At 40.2% G+C, this 22180-nt stretch overlaps 3 protein-coding genes across 3 annotated transcripts in view; 1 reads left to right on the forward strand and 2 right to left on the reverse strand.

Annotated features, from left to right (window-relative positions):
• The window catches only part of LOC122987480 (ras-related protein Rab-8B), a 21816-nt gene extending 21039 nt beyond the window's left edge, over positions 1-777 (reverse strand). The window contains exon 1 of the mRNA XM_044359384.1: positions 483-777. Coding sequence (XP_044215319.1) covers positions 483-606 — 124 coding nt within the window. The 5' untranslated portion in view covers positions 607-777. The remainder of the gene's footprint in view (positions 1-482) is intronic.
• Positions 1-22180, forward strand: part of LOC122986857 (NLR family CARD domain-containing protein 3-like) — a 934102-nt gene that overhangs the window by 656410 nt on the left and 255512 nt on the right. The gene's annotated exons all lie outside the window — the stretch shown is intronic.
• LOC122987319 (isocitrate dehydrogenase [NAD] subunit alpha, mitochondrial) lies at positions 11837-20911 on the reverse strand. Its single transcript, XM_044359139.1, has 11 exons — positions 20796-20911; positions 19746-19799; positions 18292-18375; positions 18085-18199; positions 17820-18007; positions 17536-17669; positions 16230-16332; positions 15714-15778; positions 15548-15632; positions 14757-14909; positions 11837-12593 (listed from the first exon to the last, which is right to left on the reverse strand). The coding sequence occupies exons 1-11, from the start codon at positions 20820-20822 to the stop codon at positions 12510-12512; spliced, it is 1092 nt and encodes a 363-aa protein (XP_044215074.1). The 5' UTR covers positions 20823-20911; the 3' UTR covers positions 11837-12509.

The raw sequence follows: 22180 nt of genomic DNA on the forward strand, positions 1-22180 counted from the left end.
ATCTTAATTTTAACAGTTTTCCTCTTGTGAAGCACTTTGTGACCTGCTCTGTGAAATGTGACATAATCAATAAACTTAACTTATAGAACTTTATACGCTTTGTTTAGAAAGGTGCACTATAAATAAAGTTTATTATTATTAATATTAATATTATTTCTCAGAGTTCCCTCACACAAAGAGACATTATTGAACAGCTTGATTATGATCAGTAAACTGATGCTCATGAGTCAAATGTTCAACTGATGATCGATCACTCACTGATCAGCTGATCACTTTGCAGCAGGTGTGTGTTGCTGTAGGTGATCAGTGGGGTCAAAGGTCATCCAGCTGTGACACACACCTTAACGCTTTCACTTTCCCGGTCAGCTGTCGTTAGCTCTGCGGCTAACACGCCGCGGTGTCCCGCTGACAGCTGGCCGCCTCCGGCCGGTAGTTTCCCGGCTGAAGCCCCCGGTAGACCCCCTGCACCCCGGTAAACTCACCTATAGTAGAGATGAACGTGGTGTTGAACGCGTCCTCGCTGAACCGGAACAGCAGGCAGGTTTTACCGACGCCGCTGTCACCGATCAGCAGCAGCTTGAACAGATAGTCGTACGTCTTCGCCATTTTCCCGCCGTCTGTCCCGGTGATGTAACGGAACCTCCGGCCTCCACAACCCGCCAACACCCCGCAGAGTCCGCAGGGTTTACCGGGTTTACTGCGTCTGTACCGGATCCTACCGACACAGCACCGAGAGGAGCAGGAAGCACCGCGGCGTCAAGTTACCGGAAACACATCGCCACACGCTTCCGCTGCCGGAATTTCAGAATAAAAGATTAGATGGGGTTTTACAGGAGGTTCCCAGTGTTTCCAGTATATTAAACCAGCAGTCAGGTGTCTGTAATCATTCCTCCTGTTCATACTGGATATTCAAAGATCCTTCAAATGTGCTTTCAATGGAAGTGATGGAGGATAAAATCCACAGTGTGTCCACACAGTCATTTAAAGTCTGTGTGAAGCTTCTATTCAGCTTCATCAGTCTGAGTTAGTCATATCAAGTGGATATCTGACACATTTACAGTCTTTTTAGCATCAAATTCCCTCTTTGTGTTTCCTCGGACAGTGTTTCCCTGTTGAGCTGCAGGTGGAAGTATAGAAAAAAAAGGAGGAACTTTGGCACTAAAAAGACTGTAACGTTGAAAGATATCTACTTGATTTGACTCATTTGGACGCTGAAGCTTCATATTAGCTTCAGATAAACTTTTAACCCTTTAACATCCACCGGGTCGCCGGCGACCAGCTTACACCAGTTGTAAGCGGCAGCATCACACAGTAATGAGTCAAAGCAAGTGGCACAATTTGGCCAATTGGAGATGATTGGAGAGGTTCAGGGACACCAGACACTAAAAACTCCCATAAGGTTAGAGGCCTAGAGGTCTGGAATTTTATAAGGTATGTGGTGATATGTCTGCATAGTTGTGGCATAAAGCGTGTCCTAACTATAGTTATTCATATATGACTCATTATAGACGAGGACCAAAAACACTTTTTTGAGCCTTATTTGAACTGATGTAGTTTTGTTTGTGTTTTAGCCACATGCTAAACAAACACATTTCCCAAAACTAGAAGATGAAGCCTAATACATGTATCACGGCCTTACAGTTCTTCTGTTATAAGCTTTTCCATTCGGGTATGCCAAATAGAAATCTCTATAAAAGGGGTGGATGTTAAGGGGTTAAATACATTTTTACACAGAAGGAGGACTGTGGATTTTCATTGTAAGGTCATTATGAAGAGATCTTCTAATGGTCAGTATGAACAGGAGGAATGATTACAGCAAGAAACACACTGACTGTTGGTTTAAGACACACATGATAAAGTGTGAACTTGTCCTTTAACATCATCACTGTAACAACTTTCATATTCCTGCCTTTTATTTATTTCTTCTATTATTTTTGGACAGTTACATATCATGTTATTCTTGCTATTAGTGATATTAGCATATGTGTTTATTAATTTGTATCACAGAGTCATTAATTATTCTAATTATCTTTCATTCTTGTCTTTTTTTCTATTTTCTTCTCTATGTTCTTTATGTGTTTTGTATGTTTTTATAAACTTCAATTTTGGATGTTGTTTTTTTAAGCAATCCTTTTTTACTCCTTTTAATGAATTACATTTTTTGTTTGTTTGTTGTTATTTGTACACTCAATGAAGTAACCTAAAACTAACTATATATATTCAATTAAATGTCACATCTAATAATAAAAATCAACATTAACAAACAACATAACAAGTAATGACTGTGATACTACTAATAATACTTTTATTAAGCACCTTTCATACATGAGATGCAGCTCAAAGTACTTTACATGAAACTGCACAAACTAAGTTTCTAATATGAAGGAATATCAGGACATAAATGTTGATACTGATACTTTTTATTGATCATTATATAAATATGCAGTATTCTCATGTACAGCAGAGAAATGTGTCATTTATTAGGTGAACTGTTAATTGACCACATTTCTTTTTACTAATCTCTGTTAATCACTTCAGGCTTAAACACTGAAAGGTTTTTAATTGTAAACATGTAAATGTAAAAAAATGTCAAAATGTTATTATCTTAAAATCTGTGTATATCTTCCATCTCCTCCACAGTTGAACTCTCTGTGTTATTAGATCTCAGGTGTCTCATCTGGAGGTTCCCAGAAATAAAAATAAAAAGCATGTTTAGTTTCACTCAGGTGGAAAAAAACTGCAGCAGGAATTAAAGTTGGATCAGCAGATTTGAAATGTTTGAGTTTGTTTCCACCTGAACCTGCAATAATTACACCTGAATGAGCTGCAGATCTCTAAGTTTAACTTTACAATTATCCCAAATTGTTCAGATTTACTTTACTTGCAGTTTTTTTAAGTTTTAATGTTTGTGTTGTATTTTTGCTTTTATTGTCTTGTGTACACAAGCAAAACACAGTGAACTGCTGTCATTGGACCACGCTGTTTAAATAAAGGTTGATTGAATTGCCTAAACCAACAAATCACTGCACACAACACCAGCAGAGACGTAAACAATGTTTGAAACTAAACATTTCTGTGCTGAAATGATGCGTCTGTTCTTTGATGATCAGCCTGTTCCACTGACTACGTTATGAGCTTTCATTTTGAAGGTTGATCCGCTGTGGTTTCTTGTGTGTCTCTGACAGCTTGATGAAGCCAGGAAACAGGGGGCGTGGGCCTGTGACGTCATCCTCAAGGAGGGACGGGAAGTTAATGTTAGAGTGAAACTCACGTGACCAGTTCATGTTAAAAATGTATTAATGATCAATAAAAAAGTAAATATTCATCAGTAAAGAAACATTCCGACATCTCTGTAAATCCAGAGGTTGAAGACGTACTCAGATACTTTACTGCAGTAAAAGTACATAAGTATTATGAGCTTGATGTAGTTAAAGTATTGCAGTAAAAGTACATAAGTATTATGAGCTTGATGTAGTTAAAGTATTGCAGTAAAAGTACATAAGTATTATGAGCTTGATGTAGTTAAAGTATTGCAGTAAAAGTACATAAGTATTATGAGCTTGATGTAGTTAAAGTATTGCAGTAAAAGTACATAAGTATTATGAGCTTGATGTAGTTAAAGTATTGCAGTAAAAGTACATAAGTATTATGAGCTTGATGTAGTTAAAGTATTGCAGTAAAAGTAGTGGTTTGGTCCCTCTGACTGATATATTATTATATATGACATCATTAGATTATTAATAGTGAAGCATCAGTGTTAGAGCAGCATGTTACTGTTGTAGCTGCTGCAGGTGGAGCTAGTTTACACTACTTTATATACAATTAGCTATTTTAGTCCACTGGTTCCCAACCTAGGGGTCGGGCCCCTCCAAAGGGTCAGCAGATAAATCTGAGGGGTGGTGAGATGATTAATGGGAGAGGAAGTTTGGTGTAAAATGAAGGTCTTTGCACATCAAGTCTGTTATTTTCATCTCAAACTGTCGTCCAAACAGTTGAAGTCAGTATGAATGAATGAACTTTATCTGCAGGAGAGACATGAGTGACATTTTGGAGCAGGTAGCACCACCATGTGGCCATTTATAAAACATTTCTCTTTTAACTCCTGAACTGTGACCAACAGAAGGAAATTTATGTTTCATTGATTCATTGGTTCAAGATAAATGTCAGTTTAGGCTGAAACACGTTTTCCATCATTTTGAACTTTTTTCACTTCTTTTACATATTTCATCCAGTTTTTCTGAAAGTTTTCATGAATCAAACTGAAAACACACTCACACTTCCTCAGACCAGGTCTCGGTCTCTGCGGTCCACCATGGTCCATCCTGGAGGAAGAGACAAAGTCACAGTCAACTTCATACACCTTCACTCATATCCACCATTAAACATGAACCAGAGTCCCTCAGTCAGTCACAGTGTCCACGTGTCTGTCCATACCTGAGAGTGTCCATCTGTCTGTCTATACCTGAGAGTGTCTACCTGTCTGTTCATACCTGGGAGTGTCCATCTGTCTGTCTATACCTGAGAGTGTCTACCTGTCTGTTCATACCTGGGAGTGACCATCTGTCTGTCTATACCTGAGAGTGTCTACCTGTCTGTTCATATCTGAGAGTGTCCATCTGTCTGTCCATATCTGGGAGTGACCATCTGTCTGTCTATACCTGAGAGTGTCCACCTGTCTGCTTATCTCTCTGGTCTCAGCGTTTGATGTGAACATCTTTAATATAGCATGATTTGAAACCCCACTAAAGTAGCGTCATGAACAGGATTTTGCAGCTGTTCCAGATTGGGTCCTCATAAAGGACCCAATCTGGAGGTGGTGCCAGGGGACCACGTGTATGTAAAAGTCTACAGGAGGAAGTGGCACGACCCAAGGAGACTGGAGACTGCAATTGCTGAAGCAATTAATTAATTAATTAATCTGATGCCATTTTGTTTTTACTTTGGAAGAAGAAATGCCTTTAAAGTTAAATATTGTTCGACAGCATATATAAAGATAGTAAGAAGATTTAACAGAAATTTACCGAAGTTTGTCAGTTCATATTTTTCATTTCAATGATGTTTACTATGTGATTGCAGTAATTTAATTAACTAACTTGTTGTTTTCCACAATATTTCTGATTTCATTTCATTCAGTGTTTAAAAGTTTAATGTAAAGAAAATCATGTGCAACATTTCCCGAGCAGCAGATCTACTTTGTATGTTCACCTGCATGTAGAGGACATGACAGTAATTCTATGTTGTATATTTTGTTATTTTTTCAATTATAATAGATTGTCATGACTGTATGCACATTGAGTCTTCATTGAAGATGAAATGACAGAAATGTATATCCTGACTCACATGTTGGCGTGAAAGCACTTTTAACTACTGTATATTTGATATTACAACACTTCAGCTCAGACAGACACAATCTTTTTAGTATCAAAAACTCTTTGTGTAAACTGTAAACTGGGGAGAAGCCAAAATATTACTTTATAAGTACAGTAATAAAAATTACACGAGAGTTTCCAGTCTGCAGTGTGGACTCTCCAGCCCAACAGACAACAGCTTCACTCCTTTATCCAGCAGGTTGTTGTCACTCAGATCCAGCTCTCTCAGACTGGAGGACTGGGAGCTGAGAACTGAGGACAGAGCTGCACAGCTTCTCTCTGAGAGGTTACAGCCTCTCAGCCTCTCAGCAGCCTCTCAGTAGAACAAAAGAAAACAGTTGCAAATATTAATTATCTCCCTTGAGCAAAGAATAAACTACATCAATCTGGATAGTTCTGTGTGCACATACAGAGCTTTGTTGGAGGCTTTGATCACTGGCAGCAGCCGCAGAGTATTTCTTCAAGTCAAACACATCCAGATCTTTTTCTGATGACAGTAAGATGAAGACCAGAGCTGACCACTGAGCAGGAGACAGTTTATTTCTGGAGAGACTTCCTGATCTCAGGTACTGTTGGATCTCCTCCACTGGAGAATGATCATTGAGTTCATTCAGACAGTGGAACATATTGATGCTTCTCTCTGCAGACAGATTCTCACTGATCTTCTTCTTGATGTACTCAACTGTTTTCTGATTGGTCTCTGTCCTACTTCTTGTCTTTTTCAGCAGACCTTGTAGGACAGTCTGATTGGTCTGCAGTGAAAGACCCAGAAGGAAGCAGAGGAACAAGTCCAGGTGTCCATTTGGACTCTTTAAGGCCTCGTCCACAGCGCTCTGGTAGAAAAGTGTTGATTTGCCTCTGAACAATTCAGACCACCAGGATGTTGTTTGTTTTCCTGCCAGCAGATTGACTCCTTCATGTTAAATCTGTTAAAATCCTCTTACTGCTCTGCAGATGGTCAGCCAGCTCCTCCTGCTTCATTCTCCTCAGGAAGTGCTGTGTGATCTTCAGAAATGCTTCTCTGATGCTCCTCTTGTGCTCTTCATCCTCACTGCCCAACACCTCCTCATCCTCACTCTGACTCTCTAAGCATTCTGGGTAATCTGGACTCAGACCCCTCTGGACTTTCTTCAGTTCATTCTTCACAAAAGTGACGATGTTCTCCTCCAGCAGCTGGAACAGAAAGATAAACTGAACATTTAATTTAAACTGGTAGAACACAACATGTGATTCATCTGTCAGTCTGAAGGCATGCTGGTCTAAACAGAGCAGCATGGACACCTTTAGGACTTGAATGGTACTTCAGTATTTCATCTGTGGCTGATGGAGTTGATATTATAGGTGTGTTTGTACATGTACACACCATAAATATGGAGTCCAGGTGTGTTTGATGCTGCTGTGCAGACTGATCACTGGGAATCTCTGAGCTCTGCTGCTGAACTCTGTGGAGAAAACATCACATTTAAGGACATTTAATGACTCAAATCTGCACACAGCTTATTAAAGATGTTCTGTCATGATGACAAAATGAACTCCTGTAAATGCTGGATACTGGATTTCAAGTTCTTACCTTCCATCAGCAGGTTGCACGACTTTAAAGTTAATAGGACGCTCGATAGAGTCGTCACTCTTCATGGACACACAGCTGGGTTCAGGAGAGTCTGCTCTCTGCTGCTGCATCCTGATACAAATAAAACAGTGACAAAAGCATGAAGCTAAAACCAAAAAAAATGAAGGATTAATCATCAGTTTAAATCCCAGAATTAAATAGAAATCTGATGTGTTTAAATTCCTCCAGTGATGAAAAGAGGATGGCAGGCGACTTGGTGATGAGTCAACAGAAGAAGAAGGAAGTGAGGATGTTCTACAGGAGTTCTATGGCTCAGTAACAATCTGTGCCAACCTCAATAACTAAAGATGGAACTATAAACATCCCAGTTCAGCCTTCAGATGGATGAACACAACATCACGCAGCTTTTACTCTGTACAGACTCTGTTAGAGGAGGTACAAGGTGATCCAGACATTGTTTTAAAAACTGTCCCTGGTGCTTTATGTGTTTTCAGAGATGTTATGACATCAGCTTCCTCTTTTTGTATAACGTTTTCATCCATCCATTGTTTAGTATCATCTTTTAATTTTGGCAGAGTAAGATTTCCTGTAGATTTCCTGAGAATAATCTCCTGTCCATTTCCCATCTGATCCATACAGATCCTGATAATAATTTTCAAAACATTTCTGATTTGAATGGAGTCATTTATCATGTTACCCTCTTGATCTGTGAGAGAAAAAAAGGAAAAGATCCTTTTTCTTTATTTTCCCTTCTTGTTTTGTGTTGTTTGTTTGTTTGTTTAGAAGAGAGGAGAGAAGAAGAGGAAAAAGAAAAAAAAAGGTATGAAAGCCATGGAATGTGGCTGCGGGGATGCCGTGGTGACGTGGTCCTGCTTAACGCCCTGCCTGCTATTATTATTATTATTATTATTCATATTTCTACTATGATTATCGTTGTCATTTTTTAAATTGTTGTTCTCTGTATCTCCCTCTTTCTTTCTCTCTCAACCCAACCGGTCGAGGCAGATGGCGTCCACCTAGAGTCCGGTCGTACTTGAGGTTTCTCCTCATTAAAGGGGAGTTTTTCCTGCTGCTGCTCATGGAGGAATGTTGGGTCTCTGTAGATTAAAGAGTTCGGTCTAAACCTGCTCTATGTGGAAAGCGGCCTGAGATGACTTTTGTTGTGATTTTGAACTTTACAAATGACACTGAATTGAAACTAAACTGGTATAAGCTGTGCCTGATGCCAGCCGGTACATGAGGGTTCAGGGATCAGGTGGATTAATATTGTAATTATATCAATGTTTTGTCTGTTAAATTGAATAAGATGAAATAAATGACTTGAAAAAGAAAACAATAAATCAGAGCACAGAAACAAAGTGAGGAGGTGTGTTACATGTCAGTGTTGTCCTGCAGAGGGCAGCAAACACCTGCCAACACTGAATAAGAAGCTCTGTGAGAGAGGGAGCTGAGTCTTTCTGAGATGAAGATGTTCCTGTCAAACTGATAAATAATCAGCCGCCCAATCACAGCTTGGAGGCAGCGCCATGGGCGGAGCTTATCAACACCAGCCGAGGTGAAGTCAAACATGACAGACAGCCTTTCACAATAAAACAGTTTCCTGTGGGCTGAGGGACAGAACTACTGACTGTATGTTTAGTTCCATTTGTGAGACTGTTTGCAGTTTTTTTGTCTTTCTTTCTTTGATTTGTCTTTAATGAGACATTTTAGATTTTTTCTCATCTTCCATAAATGAAAAACATTCTTGTGTCCAACAATCCTTTTTATCAATTATAAATCTGATTAGTTGACTAATCAGTCATTGAGGTCTTTGTTAACTCTGAAAGTTAGTAGTTCATTATGAGTTATTATGAGTTATTATTCAGTAGTTGAGTGTCAGATGTGACAGTGAGTGTGAATAATGATGGCGGAGTGATGTGAGTGGAGAACAGTGATGGACAGTTAGAGATCCTCATCTCACCTCTGAGCTTTGGTCTGGCTGTCATGTTCCCCACACAGAGAGCTTTTAGAGGGAGGGACTCCCTCCTCTCTGTCCTCACACTGATCCATAGCAGAGAAACAGCTGCTGGGAGAGCTGCACTCAGTCACTACAACAAGGTTTCATCACAGGACACATTAGCTCTCATTCATCTCTCTAACATGTCACAAATACTGTAGAAAACAGTGAAGCAGCAGCACTTCCCATCAGACACACTGACCAGGTCCATCTGAGGACTCTGCAGCCTCTGGGACAGTTCACAACATGGACTGCAAAGAGCTTTCAGTCAAACCAAGTCTGTCTCAGTGTTGGAAGATGGTTGTGTTTTTGATTAAAATGCACCACAGCCAAGTTGATCCAAGCTGTCCAACCAGTTCTGACACTTCCTGCATTTTTCACTACTGATGTGATCTTAGATTATAATCAAAGTGCTGTTGGTTCAACCTGAGAATCACTAACAGTAATACAAGGAATCAAACTGCTCCCCTTTAACTCATAAAGAAACAAACCATCAGCAATCAAAATCTCCTGTAAAACCTGAAGGATTAAATAAATATTGTGAAACATCATCATCCAGAAACATTTCTACTGTTCAGTCAAACAGTGATTCAACACAATGTGATCAAAGTGATCATGTTCATCAGACATTTACAGATTTCTCTGGTAGGATTCTCACCTGCAGAAGTCACTTCAGGTCAACTTACAGACACTTTCCACCTTCATGTGTCGAGGAAACATTGGCAGAGAAGAAGCTGCTCATTCTCCTCGTCAGTCTAGAAACGATGTGGGGAGTGAAGGCAACAGTGGTGCCAGTGGTAATTGGAGCACTGGGGGCTGTGAGCCACAAACTGGGAGAGTGGCTCCAGCAGATTCCAGGTTCAACATCTGAGGTCTCTGAAGAGTGCAGTTCTAGGAACAGCTAAGATACTGCGCCGAACCCTCAAATTCCCAGAACTCTCTCTGAGGCGTCAGCGATTGTAATTTAATATTTTTTACAAGCTGTTCAAGTCAAATTTGTCTCATTTTTACATCTGAGAGCAGTAAAAACATCCTGAGCTTTGTGTTCTTCTGGCGACCCAGAATACACAGAGATGAAAATATTTAAACTTTTATATATTTTTGTGCAGCTGATTCACTGTTTTGAACGTAGGGAGGGTGTTCTGGATTAAATTTGATCCGTAATTATTCAAGAAGTACAATTCAAAAATGTTTTTGCTTTCTTCACATTAAGTGAAATCGTTGTGGCTGTTTTTAGTAACAGTGAACTGTAATAATAATACAGCAGGTTGTGAATGTTTTCCTCCTTAAACTAATAGTGTAACACCGACATAATAAACTCTTTCTGCTCTCTTAAAGCTTCATTTAGGATTAATCTCCCGTCTATTAATGACTGATGACGTATTTATGAATGAAAAATAGATTTGTGGTTCAGAAATTTGTTCTAGAGATTATCAGTCAGAATATAAGAAGTATCTGATGGTTAAGAAGATTTTCACTTTCTCACATTAATATACTGGGAGCGGACTGGAACTAGATAATGTGTTAATACATCTGGAGGAAATCCATCTGAATCCTGTAACGCTGACGAGTTGATCGCCTCCGTCAGCGGCATGGTTGGATAAGATGTTGACATGTATATAATATAATATTGATAATATTATGGTGAGTGAACATGAAGCAGCAACTCTGGACCCAGAATGTTGAGGTATAACTGAGTAAATTAACTCAAATAACAAGTGTTATTTGGAAGGAGAAGCCACGTCCCCTCCCCCCAGTTCATCACTGGAGCAGCTGTGGAAATGGTCCACAGCTTCAAGTACCGTGGAGTCCACATTTGCAGGGACTTGAAGTGGACCATAAACACCTCCAACATCTTAAAGAAGGCCCACCAACGCCTTTATTTTCTCAGGAGGCTGAGGCAGACCGGCCTCAATACCTCAGTACTGGCAGCTTTCTACAGGTGTGTGTGGTGGAGAGTACACTCACCTTCTCCATCACCGCCTGGTATGAGTACTGCTCTGCTGCTGACAGGAAGGCGCTGCAGAGAGTGGTGGAAACAGCCCAGAAGATCACCCGCAGCAGTCTTCCTTCCATTGAGGACATCTACATCAGCAGGTGTAGGAGTAGTGCGGCCCGCATCATGAGGAACCCTACCCACCCGACCCATGGACCGTTTGACCCGCTCCCCTCAGGCAAGAGGCTGCGGAGCATCAAGACCAGAACAACTAGGCTCAAACGCAGCTTCTACCCAGAGGCGGTTAGACTGGTGAACTCCATCCCTCAGTGAATGAACATTCATTGTTTCTGCCTCTGTGCTGCTGCCATGGTGTCTTCACTTAACATATTGCTCAGTTTCTCAATCCTGCACTATGGTATTATTAGACATACTGTTAATATTTATCCTATTATTGTTATTTATTCTTAGTAGAGGACTAATTATAATAGATTATTTTAGACTTATTGTATTGTACGCTGCTGGACCTGAGTACAAAGTCTGTTTCATGTGTAAGCAGCTGCAAATAACAATAAATTAACCTTGAACTGAGCCAAATAATATTAAAACTTAAAGTGACACACTAACAATCCAAGAGCCAAACTAACAACAGTCTTTAGCTGCTTTAAAGTCCCCGCTATCGCTGCCGGCTGGTGTGAAATGCATTCTGGGATACTAGGCTGTATACTTCAGTGTAAACTTAATCATTCATACTACACTGTATGCAGTACATAAACATTGAGTATGTTAGTATGTGACTCTGAACAAAGACCTAGTTACCTTGTTTACTAGCTAACAGCTGATAATAAAGTGTTGATTCAGCGCTAACGTAGCTAACAGACACCCAGCTGGTGACACGCTGCCACCTGCTGGTTTGAAGTGTGAACATGTTGCATCTTTAAAGTGTCATGAAAACTCTCCCAACATGATAATTAATAGATTTATTTTCACAGAAGGAAACATCATATTCATCACATGACGAGCTTTAAAAACTCCACTTTAATCTCTTCAGAAAGCCCTTTTTTACTGGATGTGAATGTTTTGAAGCAGTTAAGATGTAAATGTAGGAACAGACGTGGTCCATCTCCCTTTACAGACATTTATAGATTTCTGTTTGTGGATCTCAGAAACTCAAGTGAGCAGCAGGAAGTAGAAACAATAAATAAGAGGACATTTCAAACGGTGACACTGGTTTACCGTTAAAAAAAGCAAATATCCAAAGTTCAGACAACACAGGCGGAGTGCTGATATTATCAATATTACGGTAATATGATACTTTCAGTAAGAAAATGAAATGATTCATTACAACTTGGTCATGTGACATTTGTGCGTATGTTTGCTGTGAATGTTTCGTTAGGTTTATTACACACATAGCTGCTGCAGAAGCCCCGCCCCCTCCCGTCACCACGACGATGATGTCATCACAGGGTCATGTTTTCTAAAAACGTAAATACAGTTGAGAGAGAAGCAGGAAGTGAAGCTCAGAGAGATCAAAGCAGGCAGTGGAGGGGGTGTGGCTCTGTGGCGGTGGGGGGGGCGGGGCGGGGCTTAGTGGGCGGAGACTCGGGCTCCTGCGGCAGCTGCTGCGTCTCCGCAGCTTCAGTCCAGATCCTGAATACGACGGCAGATCTCAGCTGTAAACTCTGAACACTTGGAGTTTCCTCCCAGGTCCTTCGTCAGTACCTGAGAGAGACAGAGAGAGAGAGAGAGAGAGAGAGAGAGAGAGAGAGAGAGAGAGAGAGAGAGAGAGAGAGAGAGAGAGACAGAGAGAGAGAGAGAGAGAGAGAGAGAGAGAGAGAGAGAGAGAGAGAGAGAGAGACACAGAGAGAAGAGAGAGAAACAGAGAGAGACAGAGAAACAAAGAGAGAAGAGAGAGAGAGAGAGAGAGAGAGAGAGAGAGAGAGAAACAGAGAGAGAGAGACACAGAGAAACAGAGAGAAGAGAGAGAAACAGAGAGAGAGAGACAGAGAAACAAAGAGAGAAGAGAGAGAGAGAGAGAGAGAGAGAGAGACAGAGAAACAGAGAGAGAGAGAGAGGAGAGAGAGACAGAGAGAGAGAGACACAGAGAAACAGAGAGAGAGAGAGAGAGAAACAAAGAGAGAAGAGAGAGAGAGAGAGAGAGAGAGAGACAGAGAAACAGAGAGAGAGAGAGAGAGAGATGCTGTCAGTCGGCTTTCAGGGATTATTATTAAGTATCAATAATCAATATTTCCTCTGTAACGGGTCCTGTGAGGCCCAGAGAACAGAACCAGCTGCTAAACGCTGCAGGTTCATTAAAACAAGAACTTTGTGGAAAATAGTTCCTTAAAGAACCTGTTTTTATGGTTCTCTGAGGAACCTTTGAGGTTCTTTAAAGATCTCTACTCTAAAAGGTTCTTTGGCATCAATCCCAGGAACTGGTTCCTGTTAGCTCCTTTATGTTTCTCTGGTTCCTGGTTATATATATATATATATATATATATATATATATATATATATATATATATATATATATATATATATATATATATATTATATATATATATATATATATATATAATATATATATATATATATATATATATATATATATATATATATATATATATATATATATATATATATATATATTTATATGAACCAATCATCGGATAATTTGTAATTCATTTGTAATTCACAAACCAAAAAACAGTAAATCTGTTATTTGTTTCAAAACAAAAAACAAAAAAACGTTTTTGGTGTCAGAATCAAATAACAAAAAACCAATCAAACTCGGCCCGTTGTTGGTTTTTGCTGATTCATTTTATCGTTATTCCTTTTTGGATTGAATATCCAGCAGGTCTGCCGACATTCAGCTGATTCGTTTTTGAGTTTGAAACCAAAAACGAAGTCATGTGATCTATTCCTGTTTTGTTTCCCAACAAAAATCCATAAAACCAAATTTAAAAGACTGTGCAAATTTTGGTTTAGAAATCAAGTACTTTTGTCAGTTCTGTACAATAGCGGCTACATTAGCCTACCCATGATCCTCAGCGACCGTTGCTATGGTGAAGACGCCAGCGGCAGCCACACATGTGTGTAAACGGGATGAAGACGAGGTTATAAAACTGAACTTTACATTTCACATCCCTCATTTCAGCCCTACACTCATCAAACTGGACTTTAGATTGTGCATTTTATTCAACCTCCGCTGTTACATCATGTAATTATTAATTATTTATGTTTAATTTATTCTCTCGTCACCTTCATATATTTCATACACTTTGTTTCTTTGTCCATAGCAACATTATTTTCTTTGCAGTTCAGTGTTCAGTAAAGCTCGTTGATCCCGATCATAACCAATAATCTGCAGTGTTACATAATGTTATTCTGACTATATGTTAATATGTCGCTGTTTTGTTTTGAAACAAGTAACAGATTTACTGTTTTTTGGTTTTTGAATTACAAACGAATTACGAGTTATCCGATGATACCCGGACCAACATGACGTCTATATTTTTAAGCCAACATGTGTCAAACAGTTTAGAATAATTAAAGACTGAACCTGCTGTGACTCGAGGTGGCTAATATAGAAGCTAACGCTACGTTAATACAGTTATTGTTCACGCTGTAATAACTGGATTTCAAACACTAAACGCTGCAGAAACATTCAGACCTGATGTTTACTGAGAAAAGGTGAAAATGCAAAGCTTGAACTCTGCTGGTTCCAAACATCTCAGGACGTCAGCTGACACCTTCAGGCTGCAGCTCTGTATAAACCTCAGATTTCCTCCAGTTGATGGATTTAGATCAGAGAAACAAACAGTTCTGGACTGTTTGGATCCTCCACACAGACTCCAGCATTAAACTCGTTGTTTCCAGTCTGACCTTCTTTTCTCTGATGGTGTCGAAACAGGCCGTCTGGATCTTCTGGCCGCAGTCATGGAGACCCATGTGACGCAGCATCATGACGGCGCTCAGCAGCAGGGCGGTGGGGTTCGCCATGTCCATGCCGGCGATGTCGGGGGCGGTGCCGTGAACCTGCGGCACAAACAAACACAAACAAATAAACAAACACAGTCACAGTCAGCTGCAGTCGGATCTGTTTCCGTTAAAACTTTATTTAACGTGTGAAAGTTCTTCTGCTTTATGGAAACCAGTCAGACGTACTGGTTATTCTCAGTGGTTCAAAGTAATTACATTCTGGTCACTCTGAGTGAATTTGGTAACCATGGCGACACGTTTTGTTTTACAACTTCAAGTATTTTGAATTCATTACGCTCCGATTCACCTCTGACTTCTTCTCCATAGCAACAGCAGCTGAGGCTCATGGGTATTGTAGTGAACCAGTAGGATCGAGGAAAAAACCCTTCAGGAACCAGCAGCTGCTGTTTGTTCTTCTTCTGTGGTGCATTTTGTTCTTTATGTGTCAGAAGTTATTAAAAATGTAGAGATGTAGAGATATAAATATTCATCAATTAACAGAAAACTCATAATTCTCATCTTCATCTTCATCGTCTAAAACCAAACGTCTTCATCACCACAGTCCTGCTGACGTCATTAAACTCAACGTGACCTTTGGTTTCATCAACTAAATAACTTGTTTATCATCAGACATCATCATCATCATCATCATCATCATCAAACGTCTTTTAAATGTTAATAAGAGAAAAACAAACCGATTCAAAGATGGCGACTCCGTTCGCTCCGATGTTCCCGCTGGGAGTGACGCCGAGTCCTCCGATCAGACCGGCGCACAGATCACTGTGACAGACACACGATTCAAAGTCAACAAACGATCAGCTGATGTTTGTCTGTAAACACGATGAATCTGTAGGAACTGACCTGAGGATGTCTCCGTACAGGTTGGGCATCACCAGAACATCAAACTGAGTCGGATCCTGAACCATCTGAAGTGAGAAACATCAAACGTTTGATAACATATGAACTGATTCATCCGACATAAACGAGCTTTAAATGAACAGTAACAGTCAGAACACTACATGATGTCAGTTCATCGTCTAGTGAATCAGTTAAAGTGTAAATATGTTTTTGAAGTGTTTTTGCTGTGGTGAAACTAACACTGTGTGTTTAAAGGGTTTTATCTTTAAGCTCAGAGCCTGAAGAACTAATAATAACGTCACAGCAGCAGGGACGACGTTGTTTAGTTGAACCATGAAGTGCAGCTGTGTGGAAACATCTGCATTAGTTATGTTTCTCTGCTTGTTTATTCACGTTTGTCCTTTAATTTGTCACCTGTATGTGTGTTATTATATATATATGTATATATATATATATGAAGAGAGATAGAGATAGATGATGATTTGTTGAAACTAACCATGTGAGTAACAGTGAACTTACGTTGAGACAGACGGTGTCGAGGTACATCTCAGTGAACTTGATGTCTTTGTAGTTCTCGGCCACCTCGCGACATTTTCTCAGAAACAAACCGTCTGACATTCGCCTGGACGGACGGATGATTATTAGACATTTTATCAATCAATCAAGAAAATAACTGTCAGTTCGTTCATGTGAAGGAGTCAAAGACAGAAGCTTCATTATTGATTTATCTGCTCACTACTTCCTTAATTAATCACCTATAATCAACTTAATGGATTAGAATATCGGTTTGAACAGCAACAGAGAAAATTCACTTGTTGGAACAAAACCAGAAGAAGCCAAAATACTTTCTGCAGCTTTTGTTACCAAAAGAATTCAAATCTGTGTTTGATCAGATTTTAACGATGTTGTTCAGGATGTTTCTGTGTTTAAATGTTCGTCTGTGAAACCAGCAGATAAAAACACACAAGACTCAATAACAGATCAATAAAAACGACAGAACAGACTGAAGAGACGTTAGTTCAGCTTCACATCAAACTTACAGCCGTTGATTGATTTAACGATCTAAACACTTTATTAAGTGAGTCACTCTGACTGCATCTGTTACATCTAATCATTTATATTTTATTATATCAGTGTTTCCCCTTTAATAGTAAAAGAACCCGCGTTTTTTTAAAACGCCAAAAATAAGTTCATTCACAAATCAGCAGCGTTTCGGAGCCTCTGATCAGCGCTGTCTCGAAATGCGAGTCAACGTCTGTGTCGTCGCCATGGAAACTGCAGGTAGCGAGTGAGCGAGCGTCAGAAAAGTGACGGTGAGCAGAGGAAAAGGTGAACGGTGAGGCCGAATCCAGACGGAATCAGGCGGTGCAGCGTTCAGCCGCAGGGAGGAGCTGCGTCACTTTAAAACACTTTAACCGACGTCACTGCATTGAACTCTGCAGCTGAGAGTTTAAATCCGTTATTATTATTTAGAAGCTGGAAACGTTTACCGCCATGTTGTCTCGCTGGCGGCGATTCAACCGACAAACACGCTGCCCGAGACTTTCAGGCTGCAGCTCTGCTGTCGGTTAAAGACGCGAAGCTGCGTCCGGAGCGAAAGGTGACATCATCACATCAAGAGTATCATTAATACGACCCGTCTGTTACTGCTTAAAAACTATTGATTAATTATTAGAATTGTTGCTATTAATTGTCTTTTGATCAACTAATTTATGAATCGACTTCTCGTTCTGTTAAAGAAACTCCTGCATCATGTTTCATGTATATAGATCATTACAGATATAGATTATTGATCATTAATCGTTGTGTTGTGTGTCGTACTCACATGATGTTGGCTTTGTGGACGGCCGTCACGCTGTTTCTCTGGTTGTTTCTGGCGTATTCGAAGGCGTACTCAGCGATGCGTCTGCTGGCGTTCTCGGTGATCAGTTTGATGCTCTGAACGACGCCGTCGACGATCTGCGACAACGAGACGACGGACAGATTGACAGCAGAGAGAAAGAACGACATGAATCCACTCGACACACCAAGGCTGAGACCAGAACTGGTAGGTCCAGTCCTCTACTCATTGATCAATTAATGTTTGAATGAGTTCATTTAGTCACTCACCACGTGTTCGATGCCGCTGTACTCGCCCTCCGTGTTCTCTCTGATGGTGACCAGGTCCACGTCGGTGTACGGCGTCTTGTAGCCCTCGATGGAGACGCAGGGTCGCACGTTGGCGTAAAGGTCGAAGGTCTTCCTCAGCAGCAGGTTCATGGAGGGGTGACCCGCGGCGATGGGCGTCTTCAGAGGTCCTGCGGGAGGAACGACGTTTAGAAAACAACCACAGCTGCTTTTTTTTTAAAGTGGCGTCGTCCAGGTTACGACTGACCTTTCAGTCCGATCTTGCTCCGGTCCATGGACTCTTTAGCGTCAGGAGGGATCATCCACCGGCCGCCTGGTCCCTTTATGGCCGTCACGTTCCTCTCCTCCCACCTGATCGGAGCCTGCAGGTTCAAATAGAAACATTACAACAGCTGCTGCCGCCGCCGCCGCCTGGAGAGTCTTTCCTGTTCTTCTCTGTGATCTCAACACTCACTTTAGCAGCTTCAAAGATCTTCATGACAGCAGAGGAGATCTCTGGACCGATGCCGTCGCCAGGAATCAGAGTGACGGTCTGCATCTGTAGAAACAAACCGTCCGTCAACCTGATCATCACTTCCTGTCTGTCAAACTACAGGAAACAGTCAAACGTGAACGCTGCTGTTTGGAGTCAGTGTGCAGCTCCTTCATCATGTTTAACATCATCCTCGTCATCATCCTCCTTCATCACCAAAACTGATTTACTGTCAATCAGATTCATGTTCAGGTTTCTGTATTTGACACGTTCTACAAACATGATACTCAAGACTCCAATAATCAGGACTTAAAAACAAGAAAATAAATAACTGCTAGAATTAAAAAAGGTAAAAATAAAGAAACGTTGCTTCTATAGTTTCTGTTGCTTCGTCTGGTTCGTCTGAGCGATGGCTGTAAACGTCCGTCCAGGAGAAGCTGAAAAGAGTCGAAGTCGTCCTTTAAATCAGCTGATTATCTGCTGTAACGACTCATCGATCGGCTTATTCAACCTTTTTATTTAATTCAGAGTTTCTGTTTTTAAAGATGTTTCTGAATCATGAACAAGATGAAACTGATTCAATAAAAGTCTGATAGAATAAAGTCGTCATGGTGATTATTTAGTCATAACTGTAACCGTAACAACGCGGCAGGTCGTCATCAATCAGTCGTCACGTGTTTGATGTTTCATTAAAGCATCACGTCTGTCTGCTCTGATTCTTCTGCAGACGTTAAATCATCGATCAGCTGCTGCGACACATTTATTTTATTTATTTACGTTTTTAAAGATTTTTATTCACAATCTGAGAAGTTTGTTGGACAAACAATGAATCCAGAAAATAATCAATAATAATAATCAATAATGAGAATATTGATTAGTTGATCTTTAAAGGCTCGTTCTGCTTCTAGAGCTGCAACTAATTATTGTTTCAATTAATCAATTAATCTGCTGATTCTTTTTCAATTTAATTGATTGAAATCTGCAAATAAAACATCAGAAATTAAAACTTTTATAAAGATCAAAGTTCTTCTTCTTCTTCTTCTTATTTATTCTGCTGACTGAAACAATTCATTCTGATGTAATAATAAATCTTCAGACGTTTCATCAGTTTTCATCTTCAGCTCAAAATGTTTGTAAAAGTGGAAACATAAATATTTATAAATCCCTGCACACTGATTGGCTGACAGCTGAGTGACGTCTAACAGATTCACCTGATTGTTGAGTCGTTTTTTTAAATAAGAAAAAGTCCAAATTCTCTGATTTCAGTTTGTTAAATGTGAATATTTTCTTGTGTCTTTCGTCTGTGACGGTGAACTGAAGATCTTTGATTGTGGACAAAACAAGACATTTGATGACGTCGTCTTTGAGAAACACTGATCCAAACAGATAATGAGAACGACGGTAGAGAGAAACATGGGTGTGTGAGGAAGACTCACCCCTCTGGAGAAGGAAGCTGCAGACAGAGCAGGTCTCCGGACCGCCTGGGACAGCTGGAGACAACATGAAGGTCACATTAACACAAACACTCGAGACTGTTCAAACAACCACCAGAATCATCGACTGCAAGTATTTAAACACAACCGCACTGCAGCTTTAATACTGTTTCATCTGTCAATTATCAGTAGATATTAATATTAGTGTTATCTTCAATAAGTAAAGAGAAACTGAGATACTATTTCTGGACAGAAACATCATGGTTTAGGTGTCAGGGTACAAAATAATACAAGTATATTTTATTTGTCTGTGATTGGTTCTTTACTTTAATCTCAACAAGCCTCCTAAACGCATTTTGTTCATCTCAGTTTTGTGTTTTAATCCCAATAAAAAGCTTCAGTTTAAAGCATAAAAACCTTTTAATGTCACATGTTTAGTGTATTTTTAGTCCTTGTATGACCTGCTGGACTGAATCTATGTTTAGTTGTTCCTGATTTAGTATCTGGACATGTAAATATAAACGTACAGTAATTACTGAGCAGCAGGAAACACCAGCGGCTGTTCAACTGGTTTATGACGTTTTTATTGTGTCCTCTGGTCAAAGTTTTTAACCCAGAATGCAAAATAACCTTAAATTAGCAGGTTTTTAAACAGAGTTTGGTGTTTTCAGCTTATAAGACAGAACTGACAGACTCCAGAACCTGCTTTAACAAACAGACATAATGAATATATGATAGTAGATGTACTGTCACGGTAACGTTAGCAGGTTTCACGGTGATTTAAACGGGGATAAAGTCGTGAGTGTCCCGGTGAATTAGCTCCGTTAGCTCCGTTAGCTCCGTAACTGTCATCATGCTGAAGGACACGCACACACACACCGGCAGCAGCTAGCATGCTAACCGGCTAAATGAAGCGTCATAAAAACCTTTTTCTGTTAAACTACAGAACATCGCAGCGGCGCCAAATCTTCTCCTCACACAGTAAACACGGTTTCACAGAGTTAGAAACACCGTCACTGCGTTTTATCCGTTTTTAATTCATATTTTACTCACCATTGACCTCCACGCGCTGCCCGCCATTCTGCTGAGGAAGAGGGTTCAAAGATCCACTCTGAGAGAAGAGGGTTCACTCTGCTCCGCTGCCGGGGACGAGCCGGGACAAAGATCCACTCTGTAGAAGAGGGTTCACTCTGCTCTGCTGCCGAGGACGGACGGACGGACGGATAGATAGCTTTTTCCCCGCACACAATCATGGGAAAAGAAGCGACTGTAAATCAATGGATACATTTTTTTGAACGTCACAACTTGCAAAATGACTCATTTCACTCTCAGTATTTGATCCATTTAGTCCGATCCCATTTTGAAAGTCTAGAAAAGCCACCATGTTGAATCATTTTATCCCCATTCAAGTTAGCCAGAGGGCTAAACTGAAAGCTAGCCAGCTCTAGTGAGCACGCTCCATGCCAATTATTAATTGGGCCCATAGAGCGTGTGGAGTATGTTTTCGTTGGGTAATTTCTTAGGCAGGAAGTAGCTTTTTTGGCTTCATGTGAATGGATGTATAATAAGAGCTGGATACGGCGCCGCTCAGCCTTGCAGCCAATTTTCCCCAGTTGCCACTTGCAGTATTACAGTGAAAAATTCCCCTGCGGCCCAAAAACCATTTTCCCCACAAACCACCATTATAAAAGAGACGTCTGTATAACTGTTGACAGGACACTTCCAACTGCTAACAAGGTCAATTACGACTCTTTCTACTAGGAATTTTTTATCCACAGAGGTTTTTATATTTGTAAGACTTTCCTCAAGCCGAGAAAAATGATTTAAAAATCTGTGACCTCATCACATTGTAAAGACTGTGGGCTGAGCGGCAACTTTGCGGCGCTCAAGATGATGTTGTGACGAGATGTGTTTTCTGCAGCGGCAAAATTCTGCATTTTAAACAACAATTTGCACATCAAGAGACTGGTTTATGTTCCTCCTAATGAATTCATCTCCATGATACCAGGATGACTATTTGTCACTGGCCTGAGGTTCAAGTTTTCAACCACTAACATGCACTAACATGCACTAACATACACTAACATACACTAACATACACTAACATACACTAACATGCACTAACATACACTAACATACACTAACATACACTAACATACACTAACATGCACTAACATACACTAACATACACTAACATACACTAACATGCACTAACATACACTAACATACACTAACATACACTAACATGCACTAACATACACTAACATGCACTAACATACACTAACACACACTAACACACACTAACATACACTAACATACACTAACATGCACTAACATACTGCCTGCATACAGTAAGCTCAGATGTCCACATGTTGTGAAGTATAGATGTTACAGCTGTTGCTCCATCTCTGTTTGTTTAACTGTGGTTAATAAAGGTT

Source organism: Thunnus albacares, chromosome 1 (genome assembly GCF_914725855.1).
Source record: "Thunnus albacares chromosome 1, fThuAlb1.1, whole genome shotgun sequence".
Taxonomy (NCBI): domain Eukaryota; kingdom Metazoa; phylum Chordata; class Actinopteri; order Scombriformes; family Scombridae; genus Thunnus; species Thunnus albacares.